We start from the raw sequence: 15,407 nt of genomic DNA, 5'->3' as shown, positions 1-15,407 counted from the left end.
CCGCTGGTCAGCAGAACAGTAGCAACGTCAGCTCGGGGCTTTTATGCAGCGGCTGGCACCAGAAGGCTAGCAAGAACAGATGTCACTGGAACAGCAGTCTTGCATGTTTCTCTGCTGCGTCTGTGTGCGGCTCTGAAGCCAGCTGCAATGACGTTATCATATGATGACCACCTGCCCTGTGCCGCACAAGGCAAGACAATGGCTTATTGGTAATGGAAGATTGACCTTGTCCAGATTCAAATCACAACACCCACACATCTACATCAATTGACGGCCAGCAACGTTGTTTACATTTTTCTCATTAACAATAAAGGGGTTTTCTCATGAAAGAAAGTTCTCAAATTTTAATCACCTAGTGATGTTTAAACAATTAAGATCATTATTAACCCTCTTACTTTACAATTTTACTTTTATTGCCGTTTCATCTCCTATAACTGAGTGATGGTCAGTGTGGGTGTTGAGTGTGGGTGGAGACTCTCTAAGCAGACACTTCACGATTCCTCTGTCAATGTGCTTATATTATGAGGGATAGGGTTTATCTACACTTTAGATCCTGAACATTATACTAGCATCTGACACGTACAAAAAGAGAGATGAGACAGATCAGAGATGAAAGATGATGAGATCCATGTGATTGCAATTGTGTTTTATAACTCTCTCTGCTCTGCTAACTCACCTAATCAATAAAACAGTCAGCTCTGTTATAAAGACCTCATATGTCTGTAGCTTGTAATGCAAGTTTCTGCAAACTCCGGTTTTCCAGCAGGAAGTGGCTGAGCTGGTCTTGTAATGCAGGGGGGACGGGCAAGAGGCAGAGAGCACAGCAGTGTGCAGTCAAGAGAATCTATTCCTGAGAAGAATCTGACCATAGGTCGTATTCAGTGACAACCAAAATTGTACAGGATAGAGAGAGGTTGTAATTATATCTATGAAATACTGCATTTTTGTTAACAAGAATTAGTGAAGGTGTTATTTTGTTATCCTGAGTATATTTAAGAATCTTGTATTTGTGGGAATACCTCTTTAATAGTTGTAAGCCTCTGTGCATACTAACAAAGGACAGGCATGCTTAAAAGTGATGTCAACATAAAACAGATTAAAGTCATTTGGTTGGTATGACAAAGTATAAAATATTTAAAATTTAGGTGATTTTTTCCAAATTTTAACAAATTAATGCAAAATATCACCTACAATTTTCTATTGACATGTGATACAATACGTCACAGATAAAAAAAAAGGTGAAAACTTGCTTTAAAATGTTACAGAGAATCTGTCTAGGTGATTTGTGTACCTAAACCAACTACTCATCCTTGTGGACATGGGGATTTATTGTATATCAGCCTGTGGCTCCTCAAAATAAAAAAAAATAAAAATCACAACAAAAATTTGTGCTCTCTGCGCCTGTGCTGTGATTCAGTGAAGCCATCTAGCTATTACTAGAAGAGTGTGATGAATATTTAACGTGCAATGAACATTTCAATAAAGGAATTATAAAAGATTTTAAAGATAAAACAATTTATTTTAAAATCTATTTACAAAATGTGAATATGTACAAGTTATCCTGGTAAACAACAGTGACAAAACAAAGCATTCTCTTGTTTTTATAACAGCCAAGTTAAAGCATGGAAATTGTTAAAATCACATACCGTACTCCAATAACATTAAAAACGTAAGCATGTAATTGTACTTGATTTACAATCCTTCAGCCTGGTGGTAAGCTTACCTTTAAGATAATTTCACATAAATGTAGCCATGTTGCTCCATACAAATAAGATGGCTGTCCTTGAATACAACCACCCCTGGCATTATGGCATTGTGGTTCAGGCAAGGCTAGATGCCTGACCATCTGGATTCAGCGCTCATTACCACGGGACAGTTTTGGGACATGCAGTAATTCCCAGATTTTTCATATGGAAAGCAAAATTGTTTCTGAGGGCCAAAATGACTACATTTTTGGATACATGTTTTTTTTAATAACAACCAACTGAAAAAAATTGTATATATATGGCAGGTGAATTAAATTCAATGTCAATTCCCATATGAGAATATCTCCTTTAATGGCTTAGCCTATAGATATGTCACTTATAAGAATACATTTTGAAACACAAATCCACCTCTTACTATGGAACTTTTACAGTCATATAACATTTACAATCACATTACATACAATGAAAACAAATAAAAGCTGCCTGCTAACGCCAGATGACTTTCAGTTATTTTATCAGTTTTGTGAGACACAACCAGTAATGGAGACTACACCAAGGAAACAAAATAAAATGGAAAAATTTGTACCTGGTCTGGTTTTATCTTACAATAGCAAATATGAAAACTGAGATATGAACTGGTCCTTATATTGTACAGTTTTTAGTAAATGTCAGATTTCACATGCTTTCTCCAAAACCATCAAGACTGCTTCCATCACATCATACATGGACTTGTTTTCTGGCGATTTCCCGCTGTGTTCTTTTTCCAACAGGTTTGAGCAGATGACGTCCAAACTACAAATAAAAGAAAATGTGAAATGTCAGATATAGAAGTACTTCATTGTACATCTATACACACACAATGCAGAACATTCAAAATAAACCTAAATTTATTGAAAAGTAAAAAAACATTTGCATACTGCGGCTTTGTGAGAAGTGCCGAGAGCCAAGTGAGGTCACCGGCTCTCGGCAGGTGGAGGAGAGACAGAAGAAACAATCAGAGGAGTGCGGAATCTGCCTGGTGACGCAAGTGGAACCCCAGAGCCTCATTTGAGTATAGTAGAAAATCCTTTTTTTTAATAAACTATAGGTTTTCGTCCTTAACCAAATTATGTGCTGGCATCAGTAATACAGTGCCCAGAGTGAGGTGTGCCCAGGCCAAAGCAAACAGAAGCAAATCTATGAAATTGCCTTAGACAACATTAAAATCTCGACTTTGCCCTTCATTGCAAGGACACATCACCTGGATTCCCTAGGTGTCCTTACAACGGAGGTCTACAGTGCCTCATCCCCTTGAAGGTAGGAGGAGGAGTGACAATGACAGCTGCTGCAGTTCAGGGAGTTTCCCCCATTGATGTTACCATACATATATGGACAGTGACATCACCAGGACCTCCCATAGCAGAGTCTAGGGATGAATCTAATACAGTTGGCTATTGTGACCACCACTAAGCGTGCATGTTTCTCTGCAGCCGGATGGGGAAAAAAAGCAGCTGCATTTTTCCATTCAGTGTTTCCTGCTGGATGCAACGTGTATTGTGTGCCTCTGTATGCTAGTATAAGTCTATGGATAAGTTCAACGTATACTCCGGGAGCTTCCCTTGTGTATACACCAAACGCAAAACGAGATGTGAACATAGCCTTAGAGTTTGAAACATTCAAAAAATAAAGCTTCTGTTTGCAGCGGATTATTATACTATTAATGTAGATTTTATATATACACAGTACCATTGGAGTTTCAGGACTAGAGAACGGAGATTCCTCATATGATCTGTTTTCTTTATCAAGAGAGTCATCGTAATGTCTATGTGCAAACTTCTGCTTTAAGGCTCGGGCTATAATAGCTGCTGGGTCTGTTGGATCATTTAGAGAACGCCTCTTCTTGTCTTTTCTGGTTAAGGGAGTACCTCCCGGAGATCTGAAGGAAGGGGAAAAAAAACAAACCTGTATCACAATTAAGTGGCAATGGGGTCCTTTATACCTTTTATGTGCTATGGCATAGAATTGATGACCCTTATTTGGTGCACTTATTTGGACAACAGCTATTTTTTCCAAAACCGACAAAGGCATGGTATCTAACAGCCAGTATTATGAGCTAAATGCAACATGTCCAATCCCTGCCCCACCAAAAGGAGAACAGAAGGCGCCACCCCACACACATAAGATAGTTAGTCATTTAGCTGAAATTGGGAGGGTTGGCCAACTGGATATAAACTATAAAAACACCTGGACATAGTTTTTATCCAGGTGACATTAAACTGTAAGTGACTATGGTATTTTTATGGGAGCTGAAGACATCCGATTGTGAAGTCATGGCTGGGAGACCATGCAGTTCTGTACCTGATAAAGAAGAATTGTTACCACAATGAGGACCAGGCAAGCAAAGAGTAAGGAGGCAGAAACTGCAACTGATTTATACAGCAAGTATCTTTACTCGTTTATACATGGCCCACATATGGAGGGGGTAGCATTAAAATTTTTGCGTCAGCAAAAAAAAAATGTTAGAAACTGAATAGGGACAGAGATGCAACACCAAAGCAAAGTCACTACATAGCGGAGTTCTGCTTCTGGTCACTATCCATGGTATAGGTTTCAGCATGCAGAGGTCTGGGTGTCTGACCCTTATCAGTCACATACTGATGACCCATTAGTCAAGAAAGCGAGAATTAGACTCACCGGTAATTCGTTTTCCATCTAGTCCACCATGACGGCCCACCTGGAGGATTACCCCTTGACCTCTGCAGGGACAGGAAGAAGAGAGGTTAAATGTCCCTCGCCCTGCATCCCTCGCCAGTGTTCTACCAAATAATTACACCAATGGAAGGATGCAAGAGGTTTTATTAGCATGTTACTCCACATACAATAAAAACCATATAATAACATTTGTAAGGGTTGGGAAAAAATTCCAGGCCGTCATGGTGGACTAGATGGAAAACGAAATACCGGTGAGTCTAATTCTCGCTTTCCATGACGTCCCCCATGACGGCCCACCTGGAGATGTACCAGATAACAAAAAGGGAATTTTTTAGGGAGGGACTACTGTTTGTAGAACTTTTCTACCGAATGCCAAGTCCTTGGCAGAATGTAAGTCCAGTCTGTAGTGTTTTGCAAAAGTTGTGGAACTGGACCAGGTTGCGGCTTTACAGATTTGGTCCAGGGAGGCTCCTGCTCACTCTGCCCAGGAAGTGGCTACTGCCCTGGTAGAATGGGCCTTGAGGATCGTAGGAGCTTCTAAGTTCTGGATAGTATAACAGTCCCTGATAGTCTGTCTAATCCAGCGGGCGATGGTGATCTTTGACGCCTTTTTCCCTCTGTTCTTGCCCTGGAACTGAAGAAACAAGTTTGAGTCTTTCCGCCAGTTATTAGTTATTTCGAGATAGTGTAGCACTATTCTTCTCACATCTAAGGTATGCCATCTAGCTTCTCCCGAAGTTTTTGGCTATTGGCAAAAGGAGGGGAGAATAATTTCCTGGTTACGATGGAAATCTGTTGCTACTTTGGGCAGGAAATTTGGATCAAGCATCAAGGATATTCTATCGTCCGTAATTTTTAGGTAAGGTTCATTAATGGAGAGTGCTTGAATTTCTCCTAACCTTCTGGCTGTTATGGCAACAAGAAAGGCGGTTTTTAAGGTGATATTTTTTATGCTTGCGTCCTCTAGAGGCTCGAAAGGGCCCTGTATAAGGCCATTCAGGACTATTGATAAGTCCCAGGGAGGGGTCCTGACAGGACATTTAGGACTTAGTCTAGTGGATGCTCTAAGGAACCGTCTTACCCACCTATGGTCAGCCAGAGAGACATCGAAAAAGACGCTGAGGGCTGAGACTTGGACCTTTAGCGTGCTGGTCTTTAGGCCTTTGGTCAACCCGGCTTGAAGAAACTCTAGTATCTGCTGTATGTTAGGGGAAGACATATTAGGAATTTCAGGATGGCAAAAGGATACAAATCTTTTCCAGATTTTATGGTAGATTGCTGAAGTAACCGGCTTCCTACTTGCCTGTAATGTTGCAATGACTTCTTCTGAGAGACCTTTAGCCTTCAGCATCTGTTTCTCAGGATCCAGGCTGATAGATGGAGTGATTCTGGATTGGGATGATGAACAGACCCCTGATATAGGAGATCCTTCCTTTGAGGGAGAATAACTGGTTCTTCCAGTGCCAAATTCTTCAGTGCTGGGAACCAGCTTCTTTTTGGCCAGAAGGGAACTATCAAGATAATCTTGAGGTGTTCTTGTCTTATTTTTTGCACCGTCCTTGAGATCAGAGGAAGTGGAGGGAAGGCATAGGCTAGTCTTGAGTGCCAACTGTGGCAGAAGGCATCTAGAAGGTAGTCTGGGGTATTCTTCTGTAGGGAGAAGTAATGGTCTGCTTTCTTGTTTTCTCTGGTGGCAAATAGATCTATTTGTGGTATTCCCCATTTTTGGGTTAGATGGGAGAAAACTTCCTTGTTTAGGCACCACTCGTGGGGATCCAGAGTGTATCGGCTCAGGAAATCTGCCTCTTTGTTTTCTGACCCCTTCAGATGGACTGCCGTCAGAGAGAGGACATTTTCCTCTGCCCAGAGAAAGATCTTTTTTGATATTCTCTGGAGAGATGCGGACTGTGTGCCCCCCTGGCGTTTTAGATAGGCGACTGTGGTCTTGTTGTCTGATAATATTTTTAGGTTTTTGCCTTGTAGTTGATCCGAGCAGGCCTTCAGGGTTTCCCAGACTGCCTTCAGTTCTTTGTAATTTGATGATCTGTTTATCTCTGACTGGGACCACTGACCTTGAACCAGTTTTCCTGGAAGCTTTGCTCCCCAACCTGTCTTGCTTGCATCTGTTAAGATGGATGTTACTGGCCAATTGCTCCATTTTAGGCCCCTGGAGAGATTTTCCACTGCTTTCCACCAATTTAGCGAACTTTTTACCCATAGGGGAATGTTGGTTTTCCTTTCTAGATGGTTTAGATTCTTGTCCCAGGATGAAAGAATCCAATTCTGAAGATCTCTCGTGTGATTCTGAGCCCAGGGAACACCAGCTATGCAGGACGTGAGAAGGCCCAGGAGTTTCATAGCCTCTCGGATTGAGCACTTCTGTCTGCTTTGGAACAGTGATACCTGTAAGGTAAGATTCTTGATCTTCTCTTCTGGAAGAAGAGAGTGTTGATGTACTGAGTCCAGCAATATTCCCAGAAATTTTTGCTTGGTACTTGGTTGGAGATTTGATTTTTCGAAATTTATAATCCAACCTAGGTTTTTTAGGATTGCTAATGTCGTGTCTCTCTGGGATAACAGAATTTCTTCTGAGCTGGAGACTAGAAGAAGATCGTCTAAGTAGGGAATCAGTAGTATGTTCTTTTGTCTTAGTACTGCTACCACCTCTGCCATAATTTTTGTGAACAGTCTGGGAGCTGAGGAGATCCCGAATGGTAGAGCTCTGAATTGGAAGTGTCTTACCTGGTTTTCTGGGGACCGGATGGCAAACCTCAGGAATCTTTGAGAGATGGGATGGATTGGGACGTGGTAATACGCGTCTTTTAAGTCTATAGTGCATAGAGCTGCCCCCTTGGGAATTAATGGTGCTGTGGATTTTAGAGACTCCATCTTGAATCTTCTGTATCTGATATGGGTATTTAGATTCCTTAAATTTATGATCATCCTGTAGGCTCCGTTCGGTTTCTGAACTAAGAAGAGGGGAGAGTAGAACCCTTTCCTTTGATGGTGGGGAGGTACAAGAGAAATGACATTTTTGAGTAGAAGAGATTGAACCTCTTCCCACATGAGCAGAAGCATTTGTTGAGAGGATGTCTTTGTTGTCACAAATGTTTGAGGGGGCGGGGTATCCAACTCGATCTTGTAGCCGTCGCGTATGACTTGTAGAATCCAGGCATTTTTTATGCTTTGCTCCCATTGAGAGGGGAAAAGAGCTAGTCTTCCCCCCACCCTGGCGTCATTGTTTTCTGGCAGGGTTGGGCTGGGTAGTCTGGAAGGAACTATAACCTCTACCTCTTTTTGTGTAGCTCCATCTACCTTGTTTTCCTTTCCCACGATAGGATGGAACTTTGTCGCGGGAATCACGAAAGGAATGCCTCTTCTGTCTAGGTTCTGGAAAGCCTTTTTTCCTATCTGCAGCTTTCTCCAAGATTGTGTCCAGTTCTGGACCAAATAGGAACTCGCCGGTAAAGGGTATGCCACATAAGTTAGATTTAGATCGGAAGTCTCCTGACCACTGCTTGAGCCAGAGGGCTCTGCGGGCGACGTTAGAGAGTGCTCCTTCTTTGGCAGAAAATCTGACGCATTCCCCTGATGCGTCCGCAATGAAGGTGGTTGCTAATTTTAGCAGTGGGAGAGACTCCAGAAGCTTCTCTCTCGAGGTTCCGCTAATAATCTGGTTCTCTAACCCGTTTAGCCAGCAGGTCATTGTTCTGGCGATAGATGTAGTTGCAACATTTGCTTTCAAGTTTAGCATTGCCGACTCCCAGGTTTTCTTTAAGACACTGTCAGATTTGCGATCCATGGGGTCTTTAAGTTGGGTCGCATCCTTGAAGGGGAGGTCGGTCTTTTTAACCATCTTTGTAACCTGGATATCCACTTTTGGGATTGAATTCCAGTATTTTGATTTCTCCTCGTCGAACACGAGCCTATTCCTGAAATCTCTGGCCACTGATAGTCGTTTTTCTGGATCTTTCCACTCTTCCCGGATAAGGTCCTCCAGCACATTATTGACTGGAAAAACCCTCTTCTTTTTTGCTCTTAAGCAACCAAAGAGTTCGTCCTGTACGGACTTTATTTCCACCGGATCTTCAATGTTTAGTGTTTCTCGGACCGCCTTTAGTAAGGTGTCCAGGTTATCCATAGAGAAAAGGAATCTAGTGTAATTTTTTTGTTCCTGGCTGTCTAGCTGTTCTTCCTCACCGCCTTGGTAGGAACAGGAAGCCCTGTCAGGGTCTGAATCCATCTCCTCCAGATTAGGTTCAGAGGGTTTGAACCTTTTAGGAGGAATTCCTTCAGAAAAGAGGGATGCAACTGTACTCTTTACTTCAGATTTGAACATGGATCTCATCTCGTCCATGAAGGACGCTTTTTCCTCCCGCATTATGCTGTCAAGGCAGTCTCTGCATAGCGTTTTTTTATAAGATTCTGGGAGTTTATTAAAACACATGTTGCATCTACGAGATGGAAGGGTCTTAGTCTTTGACTTGTCTTCCTTCTTTTCCTCTTTTTTATCCTCTTTCTTCTCTTTATCTTTCCTCTCCTGAGAGTGAGAAGAAAAGACACGAGGAAGCATAGGGGATGTATATATATATATACACAGGGCCCCCCCTCCACGTTCCACCCTCCAGACCCCCTTACTTACAGATGTCTGAGGAAGGGGGACTGGGTCCATACTGCCTGTGGACAAGGGAGGAGGTAGAGGTGTAAGTGGAGCGGTGATAAGAATAAGCAATCTGCCATCATGCGTTTCACTAACCTGCGCCTGTGACACACTCAGATTTGCAAAAAAACCACCTGCAATCGTCTCAGAAGCAAGAGAGGTCTCTAGTAGACTCTCTGCCTTTTAAACTCACCGCTCCACGCTCCTGACTCCCGAACGCCAATGACGTGAAAGGGTCGCGTCACTTCCGGTGCGACGCGCGGACCGGAAGTCGTCATCCGGCCCAGTGGAACGCAAAACCGGAAGTCGCCATCGGGTTGGTGGAACGCAGCCGCATTTCACCCGGGAGCCGGAACATGTGGTGCTGCCGTAGATCGTCGCAGGACCGCAGGGATTGCACCAAATACCTCCCCATGATGACAGCCAGGAAGGAGATCGATCGAGGCCCGGGGAGGAGAGGATCTTAGTACCAGGTACCGCGCCTCTTAAAGGCGTCCCCCTCCACTCCCACCCCCCTAAGGAGATGAGAAGGAGAGAGACCCTCTCTTCCCCCTGCCTGTGTAGGGACAGGAAGAACACTGGCGAGGGATGCAGGGGGAGGGACATTTAACCTCTCTTCTTCCTGTCCCTGCAGAGGTCAAGGGGTAATCCTCCAGGTGGGCCGTCATGGGGGACGTCATGGAAATAGAAATAACGGGGACATTTTTTTTTATAATTGTCTGAGATAAAACTGCTCAGCTTTAATTTTATAGACATATGTGGGAATATGAAAGCTGAGCTCCGAACAGTAGTATACGGAGGGTATTTACTGCATTGTTAAATATGGAAAAATCTTACCTTTCAACTGCACGAAGCTTGATGGTATTCATGCCTTTTAAAACATCCATCATACTGGGAACTTTATCAGCACAGCCCTTCTCTGAAACATCTCTTTCTATGGGGCTCTGTTTGTGAGAAGCCTTGCGCTGCTTTATTAGATCAATGGCTGATTTTGCCGGGTCTAGTTTAGTAGTTGGGACTGGTGGCGGAGGTGGTGGTGGCGGGGGAGGAGGAGGTGGTGCTACTGGTGTTGTACATTCTAAAAATTGTCCAGAAAGGGGAGTAGAAGCTAAAGATGGAGGTGGGAGGCCATTACTTGGGCTGCCAAATAAACAAATTGATTCTGTATCTGAAAAGGAAAGAGATTGTAGTAATACCAAAAAGAAATGGTTAGCAAACAAATTATATCTTAAACCAAACAAAAATCTGAAAGTTTAACTAAATCTACAAATCTGCATAGATCAATAGTGAAGAGGATAATAGTAAAATTTTTAATATACTGTATTAAAGAAATGTTTGTCTCCATTTTTTCCTCCTTTTGTGCAAATTAGCTTTCTGTCCTTCACTGACCACTAAAGATAAAAGAAGCCCAATAATATTTACAATGACTTAACTGTTTACAGTCACTAAATAATTTCCTCAGGGAGCCGAATCATCAAGGGAAACAGTCTATAGGAAGGAAAGAGTTAATCATTAGCCTGCTTATCTGTAATTGGCCTTGCTGTCAAATACACTGCACAAAGCAGGAGAAAAGCAGAAAAAGAACTTTACATAATAACAGTAAATTATGTATTATACTTTATCACCTACTCTACTCTTTTCTGAAATAAAAAAATGGTTCAAAGGTGCAGTTATTCTTTAATGCAACATTCCTGCAATAGAACGGCACAAAGAAATAAAAACATAAAATTGACTTACGAGACTGCACTTCTTTTGACTCGTGAATGGCGACAATTGCGGCAATCTGCGCTCGCAGTTGCATGAGCTCATCTTCCAACGCTGCTATTTTCTGAATGGCATGATCACTTGCTGGAAGAAAACTGTTCTCAGAGCCTCTATTGATTGATATTGTCAAAAATCCAGAATCCGTGTTAGGAGCTCCTACTAAGGGGAGTTCCCTCATGGACTTGTTTGATGGAAGCTCATATCTGGTGAAGAGATTATCATGACTACAGGGCCATCAATACACCACATTCCAAATTATCATGCAAATTATATTTATCTCTCATTTTCTCTGATGGTCAATGCAAATGTATAATAAAAGTCATCACCGATTAGAGTATAAATTGAATTTTACTTAACAAACTACCCAATGACAACAGTATATTTTTGAAAATTAAAAAAGAAAACTCAAAATGCACAGCTCCAAATTGTTTTGCGCAGCTGAGTTTCAAAACATGTTATAGGTTGTAAAGAATCGAAAATGGTCATTTGTTGAATTTGCAGCATTAGGAGGTTACATTCACTGAAATAAAAAGTGATTTCAACCCAAAAACACCCAACAGCCAGGTTTCATGTTAACATAGGACCCTTCTTTGATATCACCTTCATAATTCTTTTATCCATTGAACTTGTTAGCTGCTGTTTTGATGTGAACTAACTTCCACCCTCACAGATCTTTTGCTTGATGATACTCCAAAGGTTCTCTATAGAGAGGAGGTCAGGGGAAGATTGTGTCCACACCAGGAGGTTCTCCTTTTATGCCCATAGCAGCCAATGACACAGAGGTATATTTTCAGCATGAGATGGTCATGCATGAAAAGGATTTTTCTCTGGAAGGCACAATTCTTTTTGTGCCATGGAAGAAAGTGGTCAGTCAGACACTTTTTGTTAGAAGGTGAACAAAGCAATCAAAAATTTTCCAACTTTTCACAAAAATTCTGTTATTTTAGAGGCTTATTCATATTTATAGGGGTTTTAAGTATTAAAGGAGAAAAACTCCCCACAAATTACCACATTTTTAAATTGCACCCCTCAATCTATTGAAAATAGCCCTTGTTAATCTTATTAACCGTTTGAGTATCAAACATGAAACAAAATGGAGGTTCCAAATGGAATATCAAAATTTGAAAATAAAATGCTTATTTAGCCTTAAATTTACATGTTCATGGAGGATAACATGCAAAAACACTTCTCAGATTTTGTAGTGCAGTTGCTCTTGAGTATGGCAATACCCCAAATGTAGATGTAAGGAAAGAAGCGCCCTCACGCTTTCGGAGGGCAAATTTTGCTGAAACTAATTTCAGGCGCTATGTGGCATTTGCTGAGCCTATAACATACCAGAACAAGAGAAAACCATAAAAGGTGACCCCATTTGAAAACTACACTCCTCAAGGAGTATACCCCATATGGCTTGGGTATCATGTTATTTATGTTCTATGGGTTAGTACAATCACAACGATATCCAATTTATATAGCTTTTTTATATTTTAATAATTTTGCTGAATAAAAACACATTTGGAGAGCGAAATTCACTTTGTTTTGCATTCCCATCCTCAAGTAACATTTAGATTATTTTTATTGATTTAACTGTATTAGGACTTTTTTTTTTGTGGAATAAGTTGTACTAGTTATTGGAAATGTGGTGTAAATGTGACATTTTGATCACTTTTTATTGCTTTTTGATTGGATGCACAAAAATTTTACTGTCACACAAAAAGGTTTTATAATACTGTATATAGGAACTTATAAAAAGAATGAAATAAAAAAAAATGATATGTATAAATTATTACATTTTATAAATTTTTTTTTTTACTGTCCCACTCGACTACGCTGCCTGCAGCCGGGATCGTGACTATCGCGATCCCGGCTGTTGCACACAGCCAGGTTCCTGCACAATGTCGCAGTTTAGAGTTGTCACGGTTACAGTTTCTTGCAGGGCAAAAATGCACTTCCAGGTGCCGGAACTACCCCCCAACTCAGACATGCATTTTTGTCCATGGCTGACAAGTGGTTAATTTTTTGGTGTTTTATACACTGTATACATAGATCTCATATAAAATTAAGTTCTATAGGTCAGTACAATTATGGTGATATCCCATTTATATAGGTTTTTTTTTATTTTTGAATAGTTTTGCCGAATAAAAACTCATTTGAAGAGAAAAATTTGTTAAATGAGCTGTTTTAGGGCTTATTTTTTTGTGTGAGGCGTTCTGCTTTTTATTGGATTCATTGTGGAGTAAATGGGACTTTTTGATCACTTTATAGTGCTGTTTTTGTTTGGTTGGATGCAGAAAAATCTGAATTTTTGGCATGTTTTTTTCACGGTGTTCACTGTACAGGTTTAGTAATAATTTAATGTTATTGTATGGGTTGTTATGGACATGGGTATATATTACATGTACTGTTTGTGTGGCGATTTTCACTTTTTTCTTTATATGTAAGGGTTTGGCATTTAGGGGACTTCATACTTGTTTTATTGTTGTTTTTTTGTTTTGTTCTTTTCATTTTATTTTTTACACTTTTCTACTGTCCCTCTCCGGGACTTAAATAAGCGATCATCTGATCGCTTGTTCAAAGTAATACACTGCCATACTGATGTATGGCAGTGTATTACAGAGTGCATAGGCCGACACGCACAATGTCAGGTTCTGTCAGAGACCGGATCTGTCATTGTGCTTCTGGCGACCACGTCCGGACCCCTTGGCTGCCAGGGGACGATTGCCCAGTTTCCCCCTCCAAGAACGGTGCGCATGGCAAGGGGGGGGGTGGGGTACCATCGTGACGGGGGCATAGCCAGAAGACCTATAGGAGCCACGGGTTAAACAGCCGGGATCACGGTCATGGTGACAGCAGTGCAGGACGTGAATACACGTCTAGGTGTGCAAACTAGACGCCAACCTGGACATGTATTTTTGTCCAAGGTCGTTAAAGGCAAATTAACCACCCAAAACTAAACATATTTTTATAAACTGCCATTAAAAAGAACAGTATTCAAAAAAATGGTGCGTACACCAATCCTAAGAAAAAGTCGGCACTACCAGACTTGTATATGATGTGGCTAGACGAAGCACACGATTGTGCGATACGGTCCTTCGACCAACGTTAATGCCTTGCTGTACCTCCGTGTCTTATGGCTGAAATTTTTTTAGGAGAGTGCTGAATTTTGGCCTTTCTTCTGCCTATTTGATGCCATTGCCCCAATCCCTACATTGTCCCTCTACATGTCGGTAAACCTAAGCAATCAGGTCCTAAAGCTGTAGGCTGCAGACACCTCTGATAACTGTTAGAGTTGGTTTTTGTAAAGAAGCTTTATTGTTAATCCTGGTCCTTATGACAATCCAACATTATTAAATCCAATTGTCACAGACACTAAAAAAATTCTGCGTGTATAGCAGAACATGTCAGGTACTAGTGTAGCTGATGTCTGTGTCTCACACATGTGTATAGAAGATCATGTCAGGTACTTGTGCAGCTGATGTCTGTGTCTATCACATGTGTATAGGAAGAAAAAGCATGCGAGGTACTTGTGTAGCTGCTGCCCGTGTCTCTCACATGCGTATAGCAGAACATGTCAGGTACTTGTGTAGCTGATCTCTGTGTCTCACACATGTGTATAGCAGAACATGTCAGGTACTTGTGTAGCTGATGTCTGTCTCACATGTGTATAGGAGGAAAGTGCATGTCAGGTACTTGTGTAGCCGATGTCTGTGTCTCACATGTGTATAACAGAACATGTCGGGTACTTGTGTGGCTGATGTCTGTCTCTCACACGTGTATAGGAAAACACACATGTCAGCAGGTAAAGCACAAGCATTGCTTTACTATACATTACACACAGACATGAGCAGGGGAAGGAGAGGGGTATCAGGGGTGACATCACTGCCTCTGACCATGTGACCAGCCTCATTTACATAATAAAGAAAATATGATTTTACAATGATTAATGTATGAATTAACTAGATAAAGGCTGGGATGGAATCTTTGCGAGCTACTCCAACAGGCAGTCGTGAGAATTAGTTACAGAGACCTGATGACAAGTGTTCTTTAAGTTTTCGTGAAATATCTAATGTTTCATACCTTGTCCGAGGCATTGCACTATTTGACACTTTTCAGCAGCAGAGATCATTTTTCTTTCCCAAGTTACTTGAAACCTGTGGTCTGCCTAAGGGTGAAGCCACATATGGCGTTTTGAACCCGTTTTTAAGCAGTCCGTTAAAAAACGCATGCGTTTTTTGAAAACGCATAAATTTTTGAAAGGTTTTACTAATTATCTTAATTAAAACTGGTCTGCTTAAATACGGACCAAAAACGGGTTCAAAACGCCATGTGTGGCATCACCCTAATAATGTGGAACGTTCTTCTTAAGTAGTTTTCCTTTAGCTGGGCTCACCTGGAAGACCATTTATCACATGTATCAGATATTGATTTCAGTGATTTAAAGAGCCCTGAGACACAATACCAGCCATGAGTTTCATTGGATTTAAGTGTCATAAAGATCACATTTTTTGTTTTTTAATTTGCATAATGATTTGAACGTGGTGTAAAGATGACTTTGTGCAACAGCAATTTAAAAAAAAAAAAAACACACA

General features: G+C 41.2%; 1 protein-coding gene across 2 annotated transcripts in view; it reads right to left on the bottom strand.

Moving 5' to 3' along the window:
• Positions 1 to 1,497: 1,497 nt before the first annotated feature.
• MTFR2 (mitochondrial fission regulator 2) overlaps positions 1,498 to 15,407 on the bottom strand; it is a 21,974-nt gene continuing 8,064 nt past the window's right edge. For both annotated transcript variants that reach the window (XM_072141465.1, XM_072141464.1), the window contains exons 6-9: positions 10,795 to 11,024; positions 9,895 to 10,225; positions 3,432 to 3,621; positions 1,498 to 2,498 (exon numbers count right to left, since the gene is read on the bottom strand). In XM_072141465.1, coding sequence (XP_071997566.1) covers positions 2,424 to 2,498; positions 3,432 to 3,621; positions 9,895 to 10,225; positions 10,795 to 11,024 — 826 coding nt within the window. In that variant the 3' untranslated portion in view covers positions 1,498 to 2,423. The remainder of the gene's footprint in view (positions 2,499 to 3,431; positions 3,622 to 9,894; positions 10,226 to 10,794; positions 11,025 to 15,407) is intronic.

This window comes from Engystomops pustulosus, chromosome 3 (assembly GCF_040894005.1).
Source record: "Engystomops pustulosus chromosome 3, aEngPut4.maternal, whole genome shotgun sequence".
Taxonomy (NCBI): Eukaryota; Metazoa; Chordata; class Amphibia; order Anura; family Leptodactylidae; genus Engystomops; species Engystomops pustulosus.
Note: the sequence above shows the minus strand (reverse complement) of the source record. Positions and strands in the feature narration are given on the sequence as shown.